Source organism: Sinocyclocheilus rhinocerous, unplaced genomic scaffold (genome assembly GCF_001515625.1).
Source record: "Sinocyclocheilus rhinocerous isolate Xijiao unplaced genomic scaffold, SAMN03320098_v1.1 scaffold1399, whole genome shotgun sequence".
Taxonomy (NCBI): Eukaryota; Metazoa; Chordata; class Actinopteri; order Cypriniformes; family Cyprinidae; genus Sinocyclocheilus; species Sinocyclocheilus rhinocerous.
The window spans coordinates 108341-132280 of NW_015634038.1; the positions used below are offsets into that span (position 1 = coordinate 108341).

General features: G+C 35.9%; 1 protein-coding gene across 1 annotated transcript in view; it reads left to right on the forward strand.

The window, feature by feature from the left end:
• Window positions 1–12007: 12007 nt before the first annotated feature.
• Window positions 12008–23940, forward strand: part of LOC107745302 (multiple PDZ domain protein-like) — an 81048-nt gene continuing 69115 nt past the window's right edge. Inside the window, exons 1-4 of the mRNA XM_016559162.1 lie at window positions 12008–12170; window positions 16454–16527; window positions 18881–19050; window positions 22854–22964. Of these exons, the coding sequence (XP_016414648.1) occupies window positions 16512–16527; window positions 18881–19050; window positions 22854–22964 (297 nt within the window). The 5' untranslated portion in view covers window positions 12008–12170; window positions 16454–16511. The remainder of the gene's footprint in view (window positions 12171–16453; window positions 16528–18880; window positions 19051–22853; window positions 22965–23940) is intronic.

Consider the following 23940-nt stretch of genomic DNA (forward strand, 5'->3'; position numbering starts at 1 on the left):
ACAGTTATGGACTCTTAACAGGTTTTTAATCTTAAAATAACCTTTTGTTGTAATGTTTTTCATAGCATAATGCTTTGGCTTGGGACAAGACAATGGTCAAAACTTTCTGTTCATCTGCAGTCAGAGAACGAACAGCACTGGCACTGCCACCTGTCTTATTTGCCTTTCTTTAACAAGCTGCAGCCTTCTGTTTTCGTGACACTAGCAAAGTCCCTCCACTTCCTCAGTGCTTCATATCCATGGCCAGCTGTTGTTTATGATTTTTTATTTTTTTTACTTCCTTCAAACTCCCTATAAATTATTTTAAAATTGCAGATTCTGCATTACTTTTAATCATGTTTCTTTAATACAAAGTACTTAAACCCTGGAGACCCACAGTCCTGCATAGTTTAGACTCAACCCTAATCAAACACACCCGAACCAGCTAATCAAGGTCTCCAGGATCGCTTGAAAAATCACAGGCAGGTGTGTTGAAGCAGGCTGGAAATAAACTTTGCAGGACAGTGGGTCTCCAGTTTTAGTACATAACTTGTATGCCAAGACACTTTTCACAGACTCTCAAGCAATATAAGCAACAGGTGCATAACAATTAATTAATCACTTGCAGATCAGTACTACTCAGTTATCTTGATTACACATCTGTTATCTTGCTTATATACTTGTGTCTGCATGCTATACACAGAAACATATACACATAGAAAGAATATACACATAGAAATAGTAGTCATAGAATTCCAAATACCTCCTTTTAAAATTTCAAATTCCCCCTTCAGAATTCCAAATGTTTCCTTTGAAATTCCAAATGACACCTTCAGAACTATAAATGACCCCTTCAAAATTCCAAAGTCCCCCTCCTAAATTCCAAATGCCCACTTCGAAATTCCAAATTCCCTCTTTGAAGTTACTAATTCCCCTTCAGAATTCCAAATACCCCTCTGAAATGCAAACCCCCCCCCCCGAAATTACACATGCCCACGTTGAAATTCCCAAATTCCCCTTTGAAATTCCAAATGCCCCTTCAAAATTTTTAATTCTCCCTTTGAAATTCCAATTGCTTCCTTCAAAATTCCAAATCCCCCTTTAAAATTCCAAATGCTTCACTCAAAATGCCAAAATCCCCCTTCAAGATCCCAAATGCCCTTTCAAAATTCTAAATTATCCATTTGAAATTCTAAATACCCCCTTTGAAATTCAAATGCTTCCCTCAAAATTCCAAATGCCCCTATTGAAATTCCAAATTCTCCCTTTGAAATTCCATATGCCCCCTTTAAAACTCCAAAAACCCTCTTTAAAATTCCAAATACCCCCTCTGGAAATTCATTCTAGTGCTGACCCTGTTCATGCATCTTGTTCATAAAGGCACAAACACGAAGCAATCACACCACCTAATAGCTGTCAAGACATCCACATCTGCTTGATCTGCTCGATCAATAAATTCATTAACAACACTGTTAAACTAACATGATTTGAAAGATGGATGTGCTGATTTGTGATATAGTTACTATGCTTTTCGGTAAACAGATTTGTTTTCAAACTAAAAGAAAAATGGAAGTGCATTAGCCTTGATATTCCGAACGAGCTGCTGGAAGTTGCTGTGGGGTTCATGCAAGCAGAGGACATGACTGCAGCAGGGATCTCACAAAGCATTTCTCATGTCTTGCAAGCACTCATTCTTGACCCTGAGATGTGCTGTGGATTCAGGTTTGACGGTGCATCAGTTATGTGTTGTCTCAGAGGGAGGGGTTCAAGCAATCCTGATAGAAACCTGTAAGAAGCTTCGCATTGACTCTATAGATGCTGTGCAAAGCACAAGACTGGGCATGACCAACTGTTATGTAGGTTTTTGATAAAATGTTTTTTGGTCATTTTAACAATTTCTGCAACTTTATAATGGGGTCTAACGTGCATTACAGCTTTCTACAAATCCAAAACTACCACATGAAAATGGTTTGCAATTCACAACGGAGCTTTCAGTATGACTCACTGAGTAAACTTTTGACACTGTTTGAGGCTATACAAGAAATGTTAGCTGAGTTTGCTCTAGTCAGAATAAATTTGAGGCTGAATATCTCTTTTAACTAACACAAACAAAGACACCTGTGTTTCCTCTCATCACTTTCAACATGTTTCGTGAGACAAGTGACTTTTCCACAAAGGATCTATAATCCGTCAACCTCTTTGTCACAGGCAGTATTCATTTGATCAAGGAGCTCAAGGAGAGTTTTAGGGCATACAGGGATGATTCAAACAATGACTTTGATCAAACTGACAAAGGCTTCTTGCTTCTGCAAAAGAAAGTTGCCAGCCAGGTTGGATGAAACCTGTATGGAAAATGTATCTAGTGAAGGACAATTGGGACTTGACAAGACTGTGAAATGACGTATTGGGCAGGCAGATGATGGGACTGAATGCTGTTTTCAGACAGACTCTAACAGACTGATGGGAGCTGCAGGTCAACCTCCAATACATTTGTTCCACTCCCACTGAAAGTCAAAAGAAGCATCTCTTGTCCTGCTAAATTTCTGGCTGCATACTGGTGGGATGCAGTCAAAAGTTTAACAATTCAGGTTATGGGTTTATTCAAATCCCTAAGTACAAGCAATTGCAATGTCTTAGCAAGCAACACTAATTCATGGAAATGTTTTCATGGGAAAAACTTTCTTGTGGATCCAATTGTTTTTCCTGTGTGTGTTTGAACAACTCTTGTGGTACAGTCTGTTCTATAATAACTATTTCTTTATGATTTCAGCTCTTGATTGCCTCTGTGTTTTCATAGATATGTTTGGAGGAGCTAGGCCACCTGGGCTGCTGAATTTGCTAACCGACTGTCTGAAACATTTTGTTCTTCAGATAATGTTTTTGTCTAATGCAACCTGATTAAAAAAACTAAACTTCAAACACAACTCACGTAAACTGGCCCAATATGGAGTAAGATCCTCTCTTGTTTTTCCCTCAACTCTTCAATGCCTTGCACTAAAGGAGTCACAGTTTGGCTGGATAGCAACTACACCACTGGGACCATTTTTTTCTCATCGACTGACATTTTGAGAAATTGTTTGGTTTGTTTGTTTGTTCTTTGTTTGTTTATTTTGCATGCAACTTACAGTACAGTGGCCCAAAAAAAGTATATGGACATGTAAGCCACAGTTAAAGTCTTTGCATTATATATCAAAAATCAGACAAGTGACATTTGTTTCAAGGAAATGTAGTATAAGCATACATTTCAATCAAAATGTTCATTAGGTTTTGGACCACAAAACCATTCATAAGGGTCAATCTTCAAATATCAAATCTGAGGGTGCAAAAAAATCTAAATACTGAGAAAAACATACGCCTTTAAAGTTGTCCAAATGAAGTTCTTAGCAATGCATATTACTAATTAAAAATTAAGTTTTGATATATTTACGGTAGGAAATTTACAAAATAACTTCATGGAACATGATCTTTACTTAATATCCTAATGATTTTTGGCATAAAAGAAAAATCTATAATTTTGACCCATACAATGTATTTTTGGCTATTGCTACAAATATACCCCAGCGACTTAAGACTGCTTTTGTGCTCCAGGGTCACAAATATGAAGAAACAGATTCTGTATATTCTTCGAATTGAAGTCTTGGAAACTTTGTGGCTGTCGAACTTTGTAGTTTGTAGTTAATGTGATGAACCACTGTACATCAGTGGACTTCATTCTATGAAACATGACCTTGAGACCAATTGGTTAAAAATAATTTTGTGTGGCTCAGAAAAGTGAGAAATGTTCTGAGAGAAGCTCCAGTATCATTTGTTTGCAGATGCCACTTGATTTGATTCAACACGATGAAATTCAGTCTAAATACTTGTTAGGGCCATCGCATATCACTAATATTTCATTATAGTATGATGTTTTATGAGTGCCTGATTCTTTTTGGAGGCTCTTAAAGCTCTTCTTTTGATTCCATTTCTGACTGCAGAGTAAATCGCTGTGGATTGAAGCATTTGCAAAATGCATGAATGTGAATTTAAGAGTATATGTTTCACTGACTGCTGCCGTTCATGTCACAGCTCAGGATAAAGGTTTGGGACTGTGTGTGTTCTTGACATCAGTGTTGTCATGGTGTAATTTTCCTGCAGCTCCAGAGTGATTAATCACATGGCTTTTACAGCTCAGGTTATTGGCTCAAAAAGTCATGAGGAAAGATGGTATTGTGATGAATGGGAAAGCTGATGCTCTTTCCCCAGGTAATGGTCTCCTCATTTCGTTCCTCTCCTCCTCATACATCTATTCTTATTTCTCACCCATCATCGCTTTCTACCTGTACTTTCTACACTTTCTTCCACCTCTTCTCAGTCCTACAATTCCTCTTCTTGCTCTTTCTCTAGAGGCCTCATTTTCTTTGCTCCAGGTTTTCAGAGGTGACCCTTTTTATGCAAAGGCAGGACAGTGTTGTGAAAAATGTAGAAAATTGTGCTGCATATGTTATGGCTTTAACATTAGTTGGTGATAACGGTTTTAAAAGGGTGGTGAATATTGCATAACATAAATTTGTGTATTTTGTTATTAAATAATGAGGTGTTTAGGTGTCTGTATTATTTATTTTCAGGACACTAACCTTTATTTTTATAATTCGTTTTTTGTTTTGTTTTTCTGTTTTTTTGAAAGGACCACAATACTTTTCACACAGTTCTCCTAACTAACTTTCATGGTTGGCTCAATATTTCCATTTTTTGTAAAGTAAGATCCATTTCTCAATACTTAGGGCAATTTTTCAAAACTCAACAGGAGGTTGAGGTGGTTGTATTGGTTGCACTTTCCCTTTAAAACACATTTAAATACATGAAATAGTTTCAAGTTAGGTGCACGTCGCCCAGCATAAATTATTTGTTGTTAAAGCATCTACGTTCACAAACCACTGTTAACAGAAAAGCAAGCATACTGTGTGTGTGATTTGGCATGGCAGCCAATACAATAACAATTGTCTTACCTAATGCACCAAAATCCTGCGTTTGGACCAGTAACTGAATTAAATCACTGAAGGTCCATTGCATCATAATTTCGAGAGTGAATCCCATATTTGTATGTGTAAGTACGTGTACATCAGTCATCTCAATTCATCGCAAGCTCACAAAGTTTTGCTATAATAAATGAAGCTGACTATACAGTGAATCTCTTATTTACAAAATGTCTACACTTTGTTAATGAGAGGATTTGTGAGCATGCAGATCAGCACTGGACAAAAACTCCGAGCGGTGAGTGTATTCTGATTAACTTAAGCGCCTCTGATTGGCCGTTGCGTTCAAGAAATGAACAGATATGTCTGTGATTGGCTATGTTGCTCACCGCTGTGGAAACACGTCGTAAATAGAAACATTCGATGCTCTCCAGAGTGCAAAGGCTGATACGCACTCGTTTGCCAGCTCTGTTTTACTATGTTATGCTGTTATTACACAGAAAACAGATCCTAGACCAACAGTTATGGGGGAGCTTTAACATCTAAAAGCACACTCTAAAAAATGCTGGGTTAAATACAACCCAGTGCTGGGTAAAATAGGGACAAACCCAGCAATTGGGTTGTTTTGACCTAGTGGTTGGGTTACTACCCAGAAGGTTGGGTTAAACATTTAATGTACAGTAACCGCTGTACCGCTGTAACGCTGAACCGCTGGGTCAAAACAACCCAATTGCTGGGTTTGTCCCTATTTTACCCAGCACTGGGTTGTATTTAACCCAGCATTTTTTATAGTGCAAGTAGAAGCAACAGCATGCTGTGGTTTGAGTGAGAAAATTCCAAGTCAGTCCAAAATCCCAAGTTCATCCCCCTCAGTCTGGAGAGGGGCACATTGTTTTTCTTCATGGTTGCATTGTGTCTTTGGAATTTGCTTATCACTGGATCTGTGAGTACACTCTAAAAAATGCTGGGCTAAATATAACCCAGCGCTGGGTTAAAAATGGACAAACCCAGCTATTGGGTTGTTTTGAACCCAACCGCTGGGTCAAAACAACCCAATAACTGGGTTTGTCCCTTTTTAACCCAGCATTTTTTAGAGTGTAGCCACTCAATATGGTTTCACATTAATATGAGCTCCAACATAGCGTGCCAACGTTAGATTGAAATCCCAGCTGGGTAATCTGTCATTTTGTTTTTAAATTTGGGTTTAATGTGATTTGAATATTTCATGTGGTTTATAAATCTTCGTTTTCGTTGGGCATTGATTTGAATTGAGGTGTTTGGGTTACAATTGTGGTGATTTGATTGACTTGTGTTGATTTGCTTGTTGAATTTTTGATTTATTTCTAAAGAACAAAATAAACAAGAGATAAAAGCGTTTGAGTTGAATAAATATATGTTTAGTGGTCATTTCAATTCTTGTTGTTTGCCTATTAAAAAAAACAGATGTTTAATGTGCAGAGGCATAATTTGGATTTAAATGGCGATTTGTATTTACATTTTGGAGTGAGGCTCAAGTATTGTAACTTCCTTCTATAGTCACTTCCAGATTCTAAATATAAAACACTAAACACAAAAAGTGTAATGTGAGATCGTGGGTTTTGTAACTAATGATGGCTGCTTATTTGGTTGTTCATTTTGCAAACTAAATTGAAGTAAATCCTTATTTTATGTTTCTCTAGGACTCTAGGCAATTGTTGTTGTGCTGACCATATTCACTTTCCCAAAAGTGATATTGTCTACCAGCACCCTGGCCCAAATTTCCCACACATTTATTGCATTGTTGGCAATTTGCTATACATCTGAAAAGACTGAGCCTCTCCCTCCTGTGGGAGGCAAACTTTGGATCCTACAACACAAAACAACCGCTGTAATATATCTCAAAGTGTCAGTACAAAAATGTAAATGTACTGTATCATTGAAGGATGCACGTCTCACCTGTGGTTTTGCTGGAAAATGTTTGCTATTGATTCAGCTGTTGAACTTTTCCACTCTAATCAGTCTCCCTTGATGCATATTTCCAAACAAAATTGTTTTCAATTTGTCTCCATTTATTAAAACAATACATATTAGTAGTTTAAAAGTACATATTATTACACCATTACGTGTACATATTAGTATCTTTTGAAATGGTACTGCCCCAGTGAGAATTTTGTACCTTTTTTCTCAGACAAAAAGGTACAAAAGCTGCTATTGGAATGGTACCCTTTCAAATGATACATCTTTGTACCTTATTTACACCTAAAGGGTGCTTTTTAATTCCTTAAAGGTACATATTTTTTACCTAAAGTGTACATATTAGTACCTAAATGGTGCATATTAATACTTTTGGAAAGGGTTCTAATACTAAAATACAAAAGACAGATTTTGTAATTTTTTTTTAACTTTTTTCTCTAATATCATGTTACAAAGAAGAATGACATTCGCTGTAAAATGCACTGATAGATAGATAGATAGATAGATAGATAGATAGATCTTTTAAGAAGATTCAGGGTTCTAATACTAAAATACAAAAGACAGATTTGAATGACATTCGCTGTAAAATGCACTGATGATAGATAGATAGATAGATAGATAGATAGATAGATAGATCTTTTAAGAAGATTTGTAACTGTGTTTACTCTCTGCTGTATTAACAAGGATGACTTCGAAGCTTGTTGTAGACTCATGTGATTAAGCTTTATGTACTGTAATTTAGCATTCCTATTCCATCTTTCTTCTGACCGCTATGGGTAAACAGCAGAATTTCTGTTTCAGAATGACTGATTTCAAACAGGACTTCAGTTTTGGGACAAGCTGCAGGAGAGATTGAGCCGTCTGACTCCATTCACCCAGAACAAATGGTGACAGTGACCCACGCTGAGAGCCAATATGATGGTGTGAGAGTCTGTGGCATCATGTGGGGTTTGAGGAGAAGGATTTGTCGCTAATACAGAGACAATTTCACTGTGACAGACACGGTTACCGACAAAGCAAACAGAGTGGAACTATTTTAAGTATCCTTTTTGGTCATTATATATTAAAATAAATAAATACATAAATAAAACCTATCCTCGTATATAATATTGAAGAAATAAAGGGTCACTTAAAGAGAGACGCTTTCATGACTACGTTTCTTCACACACTTAAGTACACTTTTAAAAAGGGCACTTTGTAATGTAAAATTAAAAGTTTTACTTCAAATTATTAATTTAAATGGGCAGTTAATAATTACATATGTTTAATTACAAATATATTTAAATACACGGCATACAGAAGTGACATTAACATATATTTGCACTTAATATTCTAAGTACTCTTTTTAAAAGTATGCTAAAGTGTTATTTTTCACTTGGAAGGAATGGAAAGACTTTCACCTTCTTCTGCTTCCTCAGAGGCCACTGATCATCCTGCTCCTAGGCTGAAATTATGTGTGGGAATGTGTACATTTCTGATGGAAATGGTTGGCCATCTTGCAGTAACAACACCTTAGAATTTTCCATTGTGTGGTCCAACTCTCGCTATCCCAACACGCTTACAGTTTAAGAGAAAACTTTCCAGTTTAATCTGAAACATCCTGATTATATGACAACCAGCACAGCTTGGATGTTGGATTCACATAAAATCTTAATAGCATTGCTTGAAAGGCCAAGAATTGTATACAGTTAGCATCAGGGATTAAAGGGTTAGTTCACCCAAAAATGAAAATTAGCCCATAAATTACTCACCTTCAAGTCATCCTAGGTGTATATGACTTTCTTCTTTCAGACGAATCCAGTCGGAGTTATATTAAAAATTGTATTTGATCTTTCAAGCTGTTTCATGGCACTCAGCGGGTGTTGCATGCATCCGTCCAAAAGAAGTTAAATAAAAAGCACCCATCCATAAAACAAGTGTCTCACACGGCTCCGGGGGGGTGAACAAAGGCCTCCTGTAGCGAATCGATGCATTTTTGTAAGAAAAGTATCCATATTCAAAACGTAATAATCACTTTAATGTAGCTTGCGCTCACTGTTGTAAACGGAAGCAGCTCCGGGTGGATGACGTATGAGGTCGGCATAGGGTTTCTATGTGCTCATCCAGGAGCTGGATCTTGAGAAAACAACATCTCACTCCTGTCCTTGTTGAAAAGACTATGTTTCTGAAAAACTGCAAAAACGTACCACTACATACAATACACTGCAATTTCCAGCTGAAATGAACACTAGTGGCAGTAAAACGTTAATAACTGTTATTCCTTTTCACACAAATTATGATACAGGAGCAGGTTATTGATTAATAAAGACTTATTTTCATGTGGTTCCTTCCTCAATATCATGTTATATGACCTTAAAACAACCATAGTGCATGATTTGTAAACTCACATGATTTGTAAAAACTAATTTTGACGTTTGCATATAACCAGCTCCATATGTTTGGTTTTTCTGGTGTAGTAAACTTGCTCGGTAGCCCACCCGGTACAGCATTAAACTTGAGATACAGAGCGCTCTGGTATAAGTCCTGTGAAACAAAAATCATGATAAAAGACCTCAAAGCAAGATTAAATGGGATGATTGATTTAGCAGTGTGTATTTATCTCACGTTTGCTTTTGTTAACATTGTCAGTTAGGTTTATGAAGCTTTTAGCGTCACTCACAGGATATTTCCGAACTGCTGCAATACGAACAACAACCAGTGTAAAAAAATATTTAACTGTTTTAGAGAACACTGAACACTATTTAGTTAAAGACATTTTGCTTTAAAACTGCTGTGAAATTTGCTACAAGCAACACAATATCATTTTGCAAACATTTTGTACTCTCATGACGCATGCTGTTTAATAAACCTGCATCTGCAATGGAAGAAAATTATAAAGCTTATAGCGCCTCTTGTGGACGTGTCATCTGTAAAATGCAGCGAAATGGGCCTAGAGCAATGTATTTCAGGTTCTGCAGTAATATACCCAGAGTCACATATTTCCAGTGAGCCTCTGTTTCAGGGACGCACAGCTTGTTTCATTTACAGTCTGTGTGTGTTGCTTTCAGAGGCACAGCAGAGGTGAGTTTAACTGAAGAGGTGTTTTTATAGGCCCTAAAGGGACTGTGATACATTTAACTTTCAGTTCCATCCGCGGCATTGTCACTTAATTTGATTTGATCAAAATGTCACAACTGGTACAGAGAGGAGACACTAATCCTGTAAAACTATTTGAGTGCAAGGGACTCGCTCTTCTCCAGGTGTTTCAGTGCCACAGTTCTCGGTGTGTTTGAGGGCAAATTTGTACCCAGAACTGATATAAATCTGGCAAAACCTCCATTTTGGGATGTCCTCATTTGTAAAAACAGTATATTAACATCAATTAACATCTTGTGAAGTGAAAAGCTGTGTGTTTGTAAGAAACAAATACATCATTAAACGACATTTTAACTTTAAACTGTCACTTCTGGCCAAAATACGAGTCCATAATTAATAGAAAAACACTTCCCCCAGTGAAAAAGTACATCTCCTGTTGTCTTGATTGATTTTCAAGGTATTTTCTGGGAGAGGCAGTGTACCTAATTAGTTGATATTCCCTCTACATCCTAATTAGTCATCCTGACACTGAAATTAAAAACAGGAGAGTTATGTCCAATAAAAAGTATTTGATGAATGGTCCTGCTGATCGTCTTGGACTTTAGGTGCAGGTCACATCTGCTAACGTATATATGTGCAGGAATATAAGCAGGGTCAACAGTCTGACTCCATCAAAACATACTATGATAATCTGGGATTCAAAATATAATTTAAACTTGTGGCCAGTGGCATAAACTGCTTGGACCGTGCAATTTCTTCTTTAAAGGGGTCATATGATGCTGCTAAAAAGAACATTATGATAAGTCAGTTACATAAAAATGTAGATTGGCATAAATTTGAAAAAGTAAAACTGATACTCCTTGTACTTTGCTAACTGCTAGTTTTGCTCTTTGCTCTCTTTTTGCCTTATAAACTACCCATTTATACTCTGGTAAACTTTATACTACTTCACCTTGGTCTATTTTAGTACATTTCGGTCTTTATACTTTATATTGTTTGAAAAATGCAAAAACATTATATTTTATGTTTCACATATTGTTTTATTTCTTTTTCATCAATGAACTAAATGCATTTTGAAAAGATGTGCATATAGGGAGTCCAATTTCAGAAAATAGACTATATGTATTCATATAGATAAAAACATTTAAACATATAAAAACAAATAAAACATTCTATAAAAAATTGAATATTGAGTATAAATAAAAGCATACAGAGCTATATAGTGGCTAAAGTACTGTTTATTACTGTATTTATAGAAATCATATAGTTATAAACATCTTATTTTCACTCTGTTTACATTATCACACCATTACCACCTGTAATAAATAATGTTTTTATAATGGTTAATTTTTTTTTTTTTAATAAATGGTTTCAAGAAGAACCTTTAACACCCTTGCAACCTTTCGCTTGCAGGATCTTTATGGCTAAAAATGATTATTTGGGTTATTAAAATATTATTCATACCACAAAAGAATTGTTCCTTTAAGAACTGTTCACTGAAAGCTTCTGTGAGGAACCAAAAATGGTTCTTCTATTGAACTGGTGTGAAAAACCTTTTAGAACCTTTATTTTGAAGAGTGTTCCCTTCAATGCCACCATCAAAACAAAAATATGTAATAAATAAACTATTAATTGGGATTTAGCCAAAATGAGACTGCCGCACCGATCACACTGGGACAATTATGTCACCAAGCATGAACTAGGGAAACAATGAATTCACAGAGTTCATTATATGACATATAAACACTCTAAGTGAACTCGTCACTGATGGAGGAGAAGCTGGAGAGGAGAGCGGGACAGGTATGTCTGCAATCTTTGCCCAGTGGAATGTGAAAGCAGTGTAGGGTTGTTCTTTCCTTGTTAAATGTTCTTCAGGGCAAGCTGCTGGAATGACAACTTTCCCATGTGACAACTAGCCCCGGTGGTTATATATCTACTGACTGTTTGATTATCTGTGTGTGGTAATAAAATATTCCTGAACCAAGCAGGCTCTCTTATCTATTCCAGTGCAGTTTCCTTCAGATGTTTGTGAGGGTCACAGAGGTTCAGTCAGTGGTCGCGGCAGCCACGGAGTGGCGCAGGAGTGTGTGTGTGTGTGTGTGTGTGTGTGCGCGCGGGGCGGCTCCACTTTCAAACACAGCGCCCATCTTTAACACATAACCAAAAAATAACCGGACGGACCCCGTCCCGTAGCGAGATACCGACGTTCATGTAAGTTATTCTCAACAAAACTCGTTATTCTCGGTGAATGTGTGTGAATGGCGCGGCGCGGCGGGCTTTGATGTGATCAGGTTACATTGTAACAAACGCGCTTTTGTTGGAATGATAGAATGTCGCGCGCGCATCATCGATTCTTTGATGACCGCCGCCGTGCGTCGTTGTTTTAATGCCGTTTCCCGCACTGTATTTGCTCTGTTTTGTCAACTTTTTGTCAACAGCCTGTGGCTTCATCCGTGCTTAGTACGAAAAGCGGCTTTTATTCCCGACAGGCCTGTGGACACAGAGAGCAGCGAGTAACGGGACACGCGTTATCTGACACACTGTCCCAAAACACACACTTTTATCTGCCAGGTCTTGATTTTGTTGCTACATGAAGGTCACGTTACAGCTGTCATCTCTTCTAGGTTTTATAGCTTTTGTGTGTGTTCATTTTTTTACCTTTGTCCTAGATCCAGAGTTGCATTTTTAAAAGGTTGATTACGTGATTAATTGATTAATGATTACGTTTTTAAAACGGCGAGGATCTAATCAAAGAGTGAAATAAAGCGCTTCAGATATTCAACTATTGTAGATCATTTTTTTGTCCCTCGGTTGTGACATCATTTCCACCAGCAGCAACAGTTTTGTCCCTAAAGTGAGCGCACTTGGTTACCAAGGAGACGAGCATGCGATGACGAAAATCACTTGTGAGCATTTCTATTTATTATTAGGTGTCATTACCAATCAAACGGCCAAATTATGAAAATATTATTTAATTATGTGTGCTTAGTCATAAAATGCTAGTTAAAGGGGTCATATGATGCGATTTAAATTTTTCCTTTCTCTTAGCAGCATCATATAAATTACTCTCAGTAAGATGAAGCAGCCAGCCATTTTATTCCAAATTGTTTCCAGTATGCAATTTACCACAAAATAAATAATTTTTAGATGCACAGTGTAAGAAATTATTTTTCAAAGTGGTAAATAAAACAGATTATTGGAATACATTGGAATGCATTTTTCTTTCTACTTCAAAATTTCATATTTAATTCACTTGTTACTTGCCATTTCTTTGTAATTATTTGTGAAAAGCTTGCAAATCCTACATCAATTATTTTTCAGTCTAGTAAAAATGACATTTGTTGGTTGCGAAAATATGACAAAAATGACACGATTCTGCTGTGCTGCATGTGCTCATATTGGACAAACTGAACTAGTGAGATTGTAAAAACTGTTTTAAGAGACTTCAGGGCCAAAAAAACACCAAAAATGACACATCAGACCCGTTTCCGTGCTTCAGTCTTTATTTGTGAGCCCAGTTCTTCTTCTGTCATAACTTCAGGCAGTGAGTTTTATTTACGTTATATCTTCATTCAATCTATATCTGAAATTAGTGACTCAAATAATGGGCATTTGAAACAATCTGGCAACCATTTTCAATGTTTCCAACAGCTGCTGTGGTCTTAAATATACAGATAACATGCCAGCTACATCTGTGTGACATCAAATAGTGATATTTCATTCATTACTCTATCACACTGTAATTGCAGAGTAATCAACACTACTTGTAACTAACTTATCTCTGAAATAGGTTGTGCTTTGTTGCATATGCATCTGTTTGAAAGGGCTTTTTGTTTGGTCGTGGCTGCATGTTGCTTTACTCTTGTAAAACAGGATTGTTTGTAGGAGGGAAAAGACTTGATCTTCTCCTGTAGCGTCTCGCAGTAGATGTCACCGTCAGCGTTAATTAAAACTGTGGGAAGCATGATGGGAGGGAGGAAGAAGTTAATCCTCACGTAAGAGCATTAGTCCATATGACGACAGCAGCGAGGCTAACGTATAGAGCGCATTTAGCCGAGCGGATAGTATGTTGGTTAGCGGCACTGACTGTTATTGCTATTCAAATGCAGTGGTTTTGCTTCAGGACAGAGATTTGGTGATCCAGCACATTTCCTAAATGTTTATGATGCTAAAGTTGACAAATTGTTATCTACAACCAAATGTTGAATGTTGAATGATATGCATAGGCCAACATGACTGAATAGGGAAATTCACCATTTTTGTTTCTAAATGTGAGCTGAATTTCGATGGTTTGATGCTCTTGGTAGCCCATTATGCAAAGGATGTAACAAAAAGCAGTAAACCATGTTTATCCATATTGCAAATCAACCTGTATTAAACATAGTCTGAGTTATTTTTTCATTTATTTACATTCCTGTTCAAAAGTGTTGGTTGGTGAACGTGTTTTTAAAAAATCTTCTGCTCACCAAGGCTGCTTTTATTTGATCAAAAATACAGTAAAAACAGTGAAATATTTTTACAATTTAAAATAGCTGTTTTCTATGTGAATATCTGTTAAACTGTAATTTATTCCTGTGATGCGCAGCTGAATTTTCAGCATCATTACTCCAGTCTTCAGTGTCACATGATCTTCAGAAATCATTCTGATATGCTGATTTCTCAAGAAACATTTCTGATTATTATCAATGTTGAAAACAGTTGTGCTGCACAACATTTTTTGTAGAAACTGATACATATTTATTTCAGGATTCTTTGAATAATAGAATGTTCAAACGCATTTATTAACAGTGTTGAGTCAACAAAAGCGCTACAGACACTGTCCAGATGCTGATAGGGCAAGAATTTCGTCTCTGGCTGACCTCTGATAGGAAATAACGCACACTGGGCTGTTTTACGTCAGCACTGCTTCTTCTGTAAATCTCGTCCTCCTCTCATTGTAGTCAGTGATGATAAAAACTCCCACAATGGCAGCTATTCACTGCAGACCTGTCGCTTACAGGCTTCTCTAAAGAAACCAGAGCCAGTCTCTGTGTCCCATCGTCATGGGAACCACGGGGTGGTCGGATGAAAGCTCGTCTGCCCACGAGTCACATGACCTCTCTGAGATTTGAGACTGGAATTTGCCGTTCCTCCGAGACTGTGTTCGGCCACTCTCTGAAACAAGTTTTGATAAATCTGCAGAGTCAAGGGAAATTATTAAGTAATAGCTCATCCAGAATGAAAGTTGTCATTACTTACTCACCTTATATGTTACTCCAGGTCATACAATAGCTGTATTTGAGGAACAGACTGAAATTTAAGTTGTTATTCACTGGAAATGTCTCTCTAAAGCTCTCAAACTGGTGCTCTACATTCATTTACGATGAATGCGGTGTGCACATTTTTATTTAAGAGAATTACATTTAAATGTACATTTTTAATTTTTTGTATGCATGTTATTTTATTATTATTTATTTACGATTAAAGTGTTTATTAACTTTTTTGAATTAGCTTTTATTTTTATATTTTCAGTTTTTATTTTAATTTGAGTTTGTTTGATTAATTTTATGTCATTTTATTCGTTTTTATATATTTCTATTTCTATTTCCATATTTCTCTATAGCTTTCTTTTCTTTTTATTTCAGCTTTAGTCATTTCAGTGTAATTTCAATATTTCATATATGGCAATAGTTGTCAAGGCAACATTTCAAATTTTATTTAAGATTTTTATTTATTCGTTTCAGGCTTTTATTTTTATATTTTCATTTTAGTTTAAGTTTTATTAATTTTATGTGCTTTTGTCATATTATTCATTTTTTTAATTTCTATATGGCTTTCATTTATTTTATTTTTAGATTTTCAGTTATATTTTATCTGTTTTATTTTATCAGTTTTAGTAATTTCAGTATTTCAGCTTAAATTATTTATTTCAGTTAGTTGGCAAGGAAACATTTCAAAATTTTCATTTAAGTTTTTTTACGTTTTAGTCTTTCATCTAATATTAATATTTTATTTTATTTCTGATTTATTTCAATTTCCAAAAACATAATAGAATAAGGAACACATGAATGAATGAATGAATGATGCATTTATACATATGTATTGCTGTACACCCAAAGCGCTTTACAATCATGTTAATACAATCATTATTAACTAAGAATTTTCCCTGAACAAACTCCTAATTTGCTGCTTATTAATAGATATTGTTAAGTTTAGGTGTGGTGTAGGATTAAGGGATCTAAAATATGGTCATCCAGAAAAAGCCATTAATATGTGCTTTATAAGTACTAATAAATGCTAGTAATACCCATGCTAATGAACAACTAGTTAATAGTGAGAATTGGTCCTTAAAATAAAGTGTTACCGTTTTAGTTAACAATAATAACAATGCAATACATTGTATGAATGAACTGCTATTGTTTCTGTATTTACAAACGAAAAATGTTTTGTCATTATTCCTTTAGTCAAATGCACTTGGAGCTAAATGTAACTTTAACTCTAAATGTTGATTTCAGGCATGACGTGAAGCCCAGGTAATGAGGAAAGACAACAGAGAGAGGAAGGACACGCAAGATGATCGAAACAATGGGTAAGTCCATTTAATTTTGCATTTCTGTGGAACTATGACCTCTGATGTCTGATTGGACTGTAGAGGATTGTGGGTAATGGGTTGCAAACCTGAGGGTATTTCTGTCTCTCTGTTGAATGAGACGACGAGACATAATGAACTGAAACGTCTCGGTTACGTATCCTCTGCCATCCTCTGCTTAGAGACGGCATTCCCCTTCTGCCGGCCTCCGTGACAGACAAAGAGCTGGTCTGAGGTCCTGAAGCTTTGCGTCTGAAACCTGTCAAGAACATTTCAGAGTTATATTCCACCCTAAAATCAAAAGACAAAATTGTGTTTGTGAAGCTGCATATCATTTATGCAAAATGTAATTTAAATAATAATTATTAAATAATTATAATAATTTGATTTTAGAGTGAAATTTGACCTGGACACGTTCTTGACATGTTTTGTAAGATAAACCCATGTAGTCTTTTGTTTGTTTGTTTTGTAAACTTTATATATATATGTATATATATATATATATATATATAAAATTGGCTTGTAACAATTATGCATTTTACATTTTTGCATTTAGCAGATGCTTTGTCCAAAGCGGCTTGTTCTGCCAGAGAGGAGCAGAGAGAGTGAAAGTTTTGGAAAGTTCAGCCATTATTTAACCATGCGAATCAAAACAAACAAAATATAATAATGAGAAATTATTAAAAATAATAATAATTCAATTGGACTGAAATATGACCTGGGAAAGTTCTTGAATTGTTTTGCAAGATCAATCCATGTGATCCTTTATAAGATGGTAATTTTGAATTTTATGTAGAATATTTTGTAAAAAAGTAGTCATTACGTGTGCTGCTGGCGATGTTAAATATATAACCAATTAATAAATGTTTTAGTTGTAATTGTAATTCATTACTATACTCCAGACCAAACCTCCAGGGCTGCGTTCCTCAAAAGCATCGTAAGCTAAGTTGATCGTAGAGAAAATTGATGGAAACAGGTCTATGATCTACTCAGGCTAGACAACGCAGCCCAGATCATTACATCTTGGAGATTTGACTACCAATCAAAAGTTTAGTATTAGTATGATTTTATTAATTAAAATAAATTAGACTTGTTACAAAAGACTGTTCTTTTGAACTTTCTATTCATCAAAGAATCCTGAAAACATGTATCACAGTTTCCACAAAAATATTCATCAGCACAACTGTTTTCAACATTGATAATAATCAGAAATGTTTCTCGAGCAGCAAATCAGCATATTAGAATGATTTCTGAAGATCATGTGACACTGAAGACTGGAGTAATGATGCTGAAAATACAGCTTTGATCACAGAAATAAATTACATTTCAAAATATATTTTAATAGAAACCTGCTTTTTGAAAATGTAATAATATTTCTTAATATTACTGTTTTTTTTTTAATCAAAATCTCCCCAGCCCCAAACTTTTGTGCATACATAAAGTTACCTGATCTTCATAACTTTCCATGGCAGTACCAAAAATATACAGCAGAAAGGAAAACAAAAAAAGTTGAAAGAAAGAGAGAGAGTTTGGCTCTGTGTGAGAGTATGCTTGCACTTGCTGATTGTTGTGGGACTGTTTACTGAAGAGGTTCACATACTCCACACACTCCGCACACACTGGTTTAGTCGCACTCTGTGAGAATGGAAATGAGCTAGACTGCTGCACACAAACCTGGAGGCTCGAGCGGCTCTCTAATGCCCAGTGCCTGGGTCCATAACGCAGGATTCTGGGGCTTATCCAGGCGTTCACCAGGCATGGCTGCACAAACCAGTCACACACAACAGCTCAATCCCCCTAACATACACACTGCATACCTGCTGGTGGTTCAAGAGAAATATGCTTTTCATACAACATGTATGCATTTAGCAGATGCTTTTGTCCGAAGCAGCTCATTCCACCAGAGAGGAACAGAGAGAGTGAAGGTTCTGGAAAGCGTTCACTGACTGTAGCTGGCAATAGGGAGCTGTTTATTTTCATTCACTCAACCTTATTTGAGCAGGAAAATAAAAACTCTGGAGATTTCAAATCTCTTTTATAAGAGTGTCCTGGCCAAGGATAGGCAGCAGCACTGCTATATACACAAAATAAGACACCAATACATGGAGAGAGAGAAAAAAAAACAACTTTCAGCATTTCTAATTGTACTTTGAGCTTTGACTCGGAAATTAGCAAATGCTGTAATGCAGACCTTGGCTGCGTTTCCACAGCATAAGGAGATTGTAGAAACCTTTGACATGAAGTATGTGTGTGTGTGTGTGTGTGTCTGTGTGTGTCTGTGTGTGTGTCTGTGTGTGTGTGTGTGTGTGTGTGTGTGTGTGTCTGTCTGTGTGTGTGTGTGTGTGATACCCAGATACCCAGCATTGTCTGCAGGCGGTGGAGAGGTTACAGTCTCGCTTGAAAGAAAAGGGAGCAGATGTTCCTGCTGAGGAGAAGCTGAATCTTCTGAAGGCGGTCCTGCAGAGTCCTCTGTTTCACCAGATCCTCGCCCTGCAGAAATCAGTGCAGCATCTGAAGGAGCATGTAAGAACAAAACACACAACACTGGGAAAAAAATATTTCTCTAACTACAAAACATTTCAAACAGAGAGAATTTACATAAGTAAATGAATAGTTCGACCCAAAATGAAATCCTGACATTATTTATTTAACCTCATGTCGTTACAAACCCATCACACTTTAAGTAGAAATTTCAAAGATTATTCATATGGCTCTTTTCCAAGGACAGGTGAAAAAAAATCACACCAAAAAAGCTTTTAAAAGAGCATTTAGTTTGAGAACTGCTCATGGTTACACTTTATTTTAAGGTGTCCTTGTTACAGTGTAATTATACATTTAAGTACAGAGTAATATTAATTAACTACATGTACTTTCTATATGGTTAGGGTTAGGATTAGGGTTAACTTGCATGTAATTATGCATAATTAATTGTTATTATAATAGTAAGTACATGTAACATGTGTAACAAGGACACCTTAAAATAAAGTGTTACCCTGCCCATTCATAGAATGGATCATTGTGTAAATGAATCATTTTTTACGTATTCTTTTCAAGTTTATTCCTGTTTATATTTGGACCAACTAATTTGTTCACAAATCAGATGGATTTGTTCATGAATTGGAGTTCAACACACTTGCATTTAACATGGTGACAACATGCAACACACATGAGGTCATGTGACATAAATGTAGAATATTACTGTTTGAAATGTGTATTATATACACTGCCGTACAAGAGTTTGGGGTCATTGCTTTTTTTTTTAAGAAATTGTATTTTTATTCAGCAAAGATTTATAGAATTGATCAGAAGTGACAGTAAAGACTTTTATTTCAAAACAATGCTGTACTTTTGAAGATTTTGTATGTTTTCGACATTGATGATAGTAACTATCATTATTAATATTTGAGCACCAATAATAATTGATAATACTTAGCAACAAATCAGCATATTTGAATGATTTCTGAAGGATCATGTGACACTGAAGACTGGAGTAATGATGCTGAAAATACAGCTTTGCATCAAATAAATAAATCACATTTTACAATGTATTCACATAGAAAGCAGTTATTTGAAATTATAATAATATTTCACAATTTTAATGTATTTTTTATTAAATAAATGCAGCCTTGGTGAACAGAAGATACTTTCAAAAACATAAAAAAATCTTACCGACCCCATAATTTTGAACAGCACTGAACATGCTTGGAAATGTAAACTTATATATCTATATCTATATTTTTTATATCTATCAGATTTGTGTCTCAGTTATTTATGCAATGACATGTTTTGACAGTCTGCTTTTAATCTTTGCTCCCTTGATCTGATTGAGATTACATGATTATTAAAATCCCAAACAATTCAAATGCTGTGAAATATTCATAAGTAAGACACAGCCTTATTAATTAGGGAGAAGCTTCACTCATTGGGCAGATTTGGGGTTTTGGAGCTCTGTGTGTTCATGGAGAGTTTGGCACCGGCAGCCGTTCGGTCTGAAGTATGCGAGTTATGCTGGAACAGAGGAATGGAGATTATCAAATCCCCAGCGGCGTCCCCTCTCGCTCTCTTCACTCACATACTTATGAACCGCAGAGCGGAACGCTGTTAACAGCCTGTGTGGAAGAAGGAAACCATCTAATGTCAGTCTGAAAGTTATGGACTCGTATAGAACAGAGCTGGGAAAAAGAAGTGAGCTTAATTGTATTGAATGTGCACTTGTAGTCTACTTCAAATCTGAAGAGTATATTTTTATAAAACTTGCAGATAATATAGTATTAATGAAATAAAAGGCCACTTAAGTGACTTAAAGAGAGACACTTTCATGACTGTTTCTGAACACACTTAAGTACACTTTTAAAAAGTGAAATTTGAAATAATGTCAAAGTTTTAAAAAGCACATGTTAAGGACTTGATTATCATTTTATCTTTAGTGTGTTGTTTGATATTACATTTAAAGTTAATATATTTTATATGCACTAAATTGCAACTTCATCATTACAAATGTGTAATTACAAATATATATTAAATGCATGACAGACGAGTTTCAATAGAAGTGACATTAAAGTATATTGTAGTTGATCATAAATGCTAGTCAGTACATTCAGCAGTACTTTAACCATAATTTAAAGACAATAGAAGTAATTATGGAATTACATATAGACCCGGTTTCACAGACGGGGATTAGAGTAAACCAGGATTAGATCAAAGTTCAATTAGGACATTTAAGCATTTATTTTATGAACGTGCTTAGAAAAAAAACATTACTGGTGTGCATCTTGAGACAAAACAAAGGCACTGGTATATTTTAAGATCAGTCAGTGCAAGTTTCTTTCAGTTGAAACAGCTCAGACTTACATTTTAGTCTAGGACTAGGCTTAAGCCTTGTCTGTCAAACCGGGGGATAAGGATGTACTTAAGTCCTACTTAAGTGGGTCAAAAAACACTCATTTAACAAATTTAATTTAATTGAAAAATAACATGCAATTAAGTGTCTGAAAACAATACGTTCAGTTCACACTTAAGTATACATACCTATTTCCATAATAAGTGCTATTTTTAACAGTATTCTAAAGTGTGCTTATTTTTCACAAGGGGAGACACACACAAGTAGATTTTTACATGCATTTGCTATAGGAAGTTTGATACTTAGGCAAAAGTAAACATCATGATTGCTTTAGCAAACACCTTTTAATAACCTGCGAAGATTTTCTTTCGGTCTGTTGATGTTTCTCCACACTAACCTGCGGGGTTGTTTTTGCCAACTGGTGCGTCTGGCTTTGTCTGTGTTACTATAGTTACCAGAACGCAGAGAGAGAGAGACATGAGTTCATGTGTGAAGTGGAGCAGAAGTAATTTCTGAAATGTGGACGAGCCAAACTGGAGGCCTAATCCTCTTACACGGGAAGACTAACAAATACAGGCTCTCGCAGAGCTGACATAGTTTCGAGCGTGTTCAAAGCTTGTGCACGATCAGCAACTGAGCCGAGATTCTGCGGCGTGTAATCTGAAGGGCCTCTGGGAGACGTTTATGAACATTAATGTTTGCTGCAGCAGACTGAAGTGCACAGAAGAGCTGTATAAAACGTGTGGAACTTGACATAGTTTGTTAAAGAGAGTTCGCCCAAAAATGAAAATCCTGTCATCATTTACTCTGTTTGTTCATTCATTCTGTTGAATGCAAAAGAAGATATTTTGAAAAATGTTGGGAACCAAACAGGTGACGGTAGCCATTGACTTCCATAGTATGGAAAAAAAAAATACAATGGAAGTGAATAGCTACCGTCAACTTATTTTTTCACAAAATGGGTGAATAAATAATAAATGACAGAATTCTCATTTTTGAGTGAATCAGCATCGTGAGATGTTCATGTGGAAAAGACTCACAAACATTGATATAACAGCAAGGACGGAGCTGTAAATCACCAGAGTGCCGATCTGTGAAAGTGAGCTGGAAAGATAATGGTTTAATAAGCAATTAAATTCAAGCAAACAGCAAATGTTTTAAGGAAATGACTTAACACATTGTGATGTGAAGTGCTTGTTATTTTTCTCACAGAGAGATGCTTTTTTGGGGCACGTTTTGTCGCGGTAATTGATGTGAAATGGTTTGTACTTCATCAGGAGTGTGCGCTCGAGTCGGGGAGGGAAATAAAAAGTTAATTAAGCAGCTCCTGGATGTAATGAAAAACATGTGTGCACAGATGGCTGGGAGGACAAATTATCACCAGAAATTATCAAAACAAATTAGTTTTCCACGCTCTTTCAGGACTATTTGGAACACACAAGGCGAGGAGTAATTTGGGCTGTTTTTCTGTCACTCTTTCTCTCAGACTCCATATATTAACTCTGATCTGAAGGGCAGCACTGAAGGATTCTCAGCTCAGCTCAATGGACAAACTTCATCTGAAGAGTACAAACACATCATCCGCTCCATGGCTCAGGTGACACACAACATCTATCTATCTATCTATCTATCTATCTTTCTATCTATTTATCTATCTATCTATCCATTCATCATTCTATGTATTGTTTTACTGTTCCATCCATCTATCATTCTTTCTATCACTCTATCATTCCATACATACATCCATCCATCCATCATCATTCAATTATTCAGTTGTTCCATCCATCCATCCATCGTTCTATCTATTATACTATCATCTATCATCTATCTATCCATCATTCTATGTATTGTTTTACTGTTCCATCCATCTATCATTCTTTATATCACTCTATCATTCCATCCATCCATCCATCCATCGTTCTATCTATTATACTATCATCTATCATCTATCTATCCATCATTCTATGTATTGTTTTACTGTTCCATCCATCTATCATTCTTTATATCACTCTATCATTCCATCCATCCATCCATTGTTTTATTATACTATCATCTATTGATTCATCCATTATCACTCTATCATTCCATCTATCTATCTATCTATTGTTTTATTGTTCCATCCATATATCATTGTGCTCAATGGACAAACTTCATCTGAAGAGTACAAACACATCATCCGCTCCATGGCTCAGGTGACACACAACATCTATCTATCTATCTATCTATCTATCTTTCTATCTATTTATCTATCTATCTATCCATTCATCATTCTATGTATTGTTTTACTGTTCCATCCATCTATCATTCTTTCTATCACTCTATCATTCCATACATCCATCCATCCATCCATCATCATTCAATTATTCAGTTGTTCCATCCATCCATCCATCGTTCTATCTATTATACTATCATCTATCATCTATCTATCCATCATTCTATGTATTGTTTTACTGTTCCATCCATCTATCATTCTTTATATCACTCTATCATTCCATCCATCCATCCATCCATCGTTCTATCTATTATACTATCATCTATTGATTCATCATTACTCTATCATTCCATCTATCCAT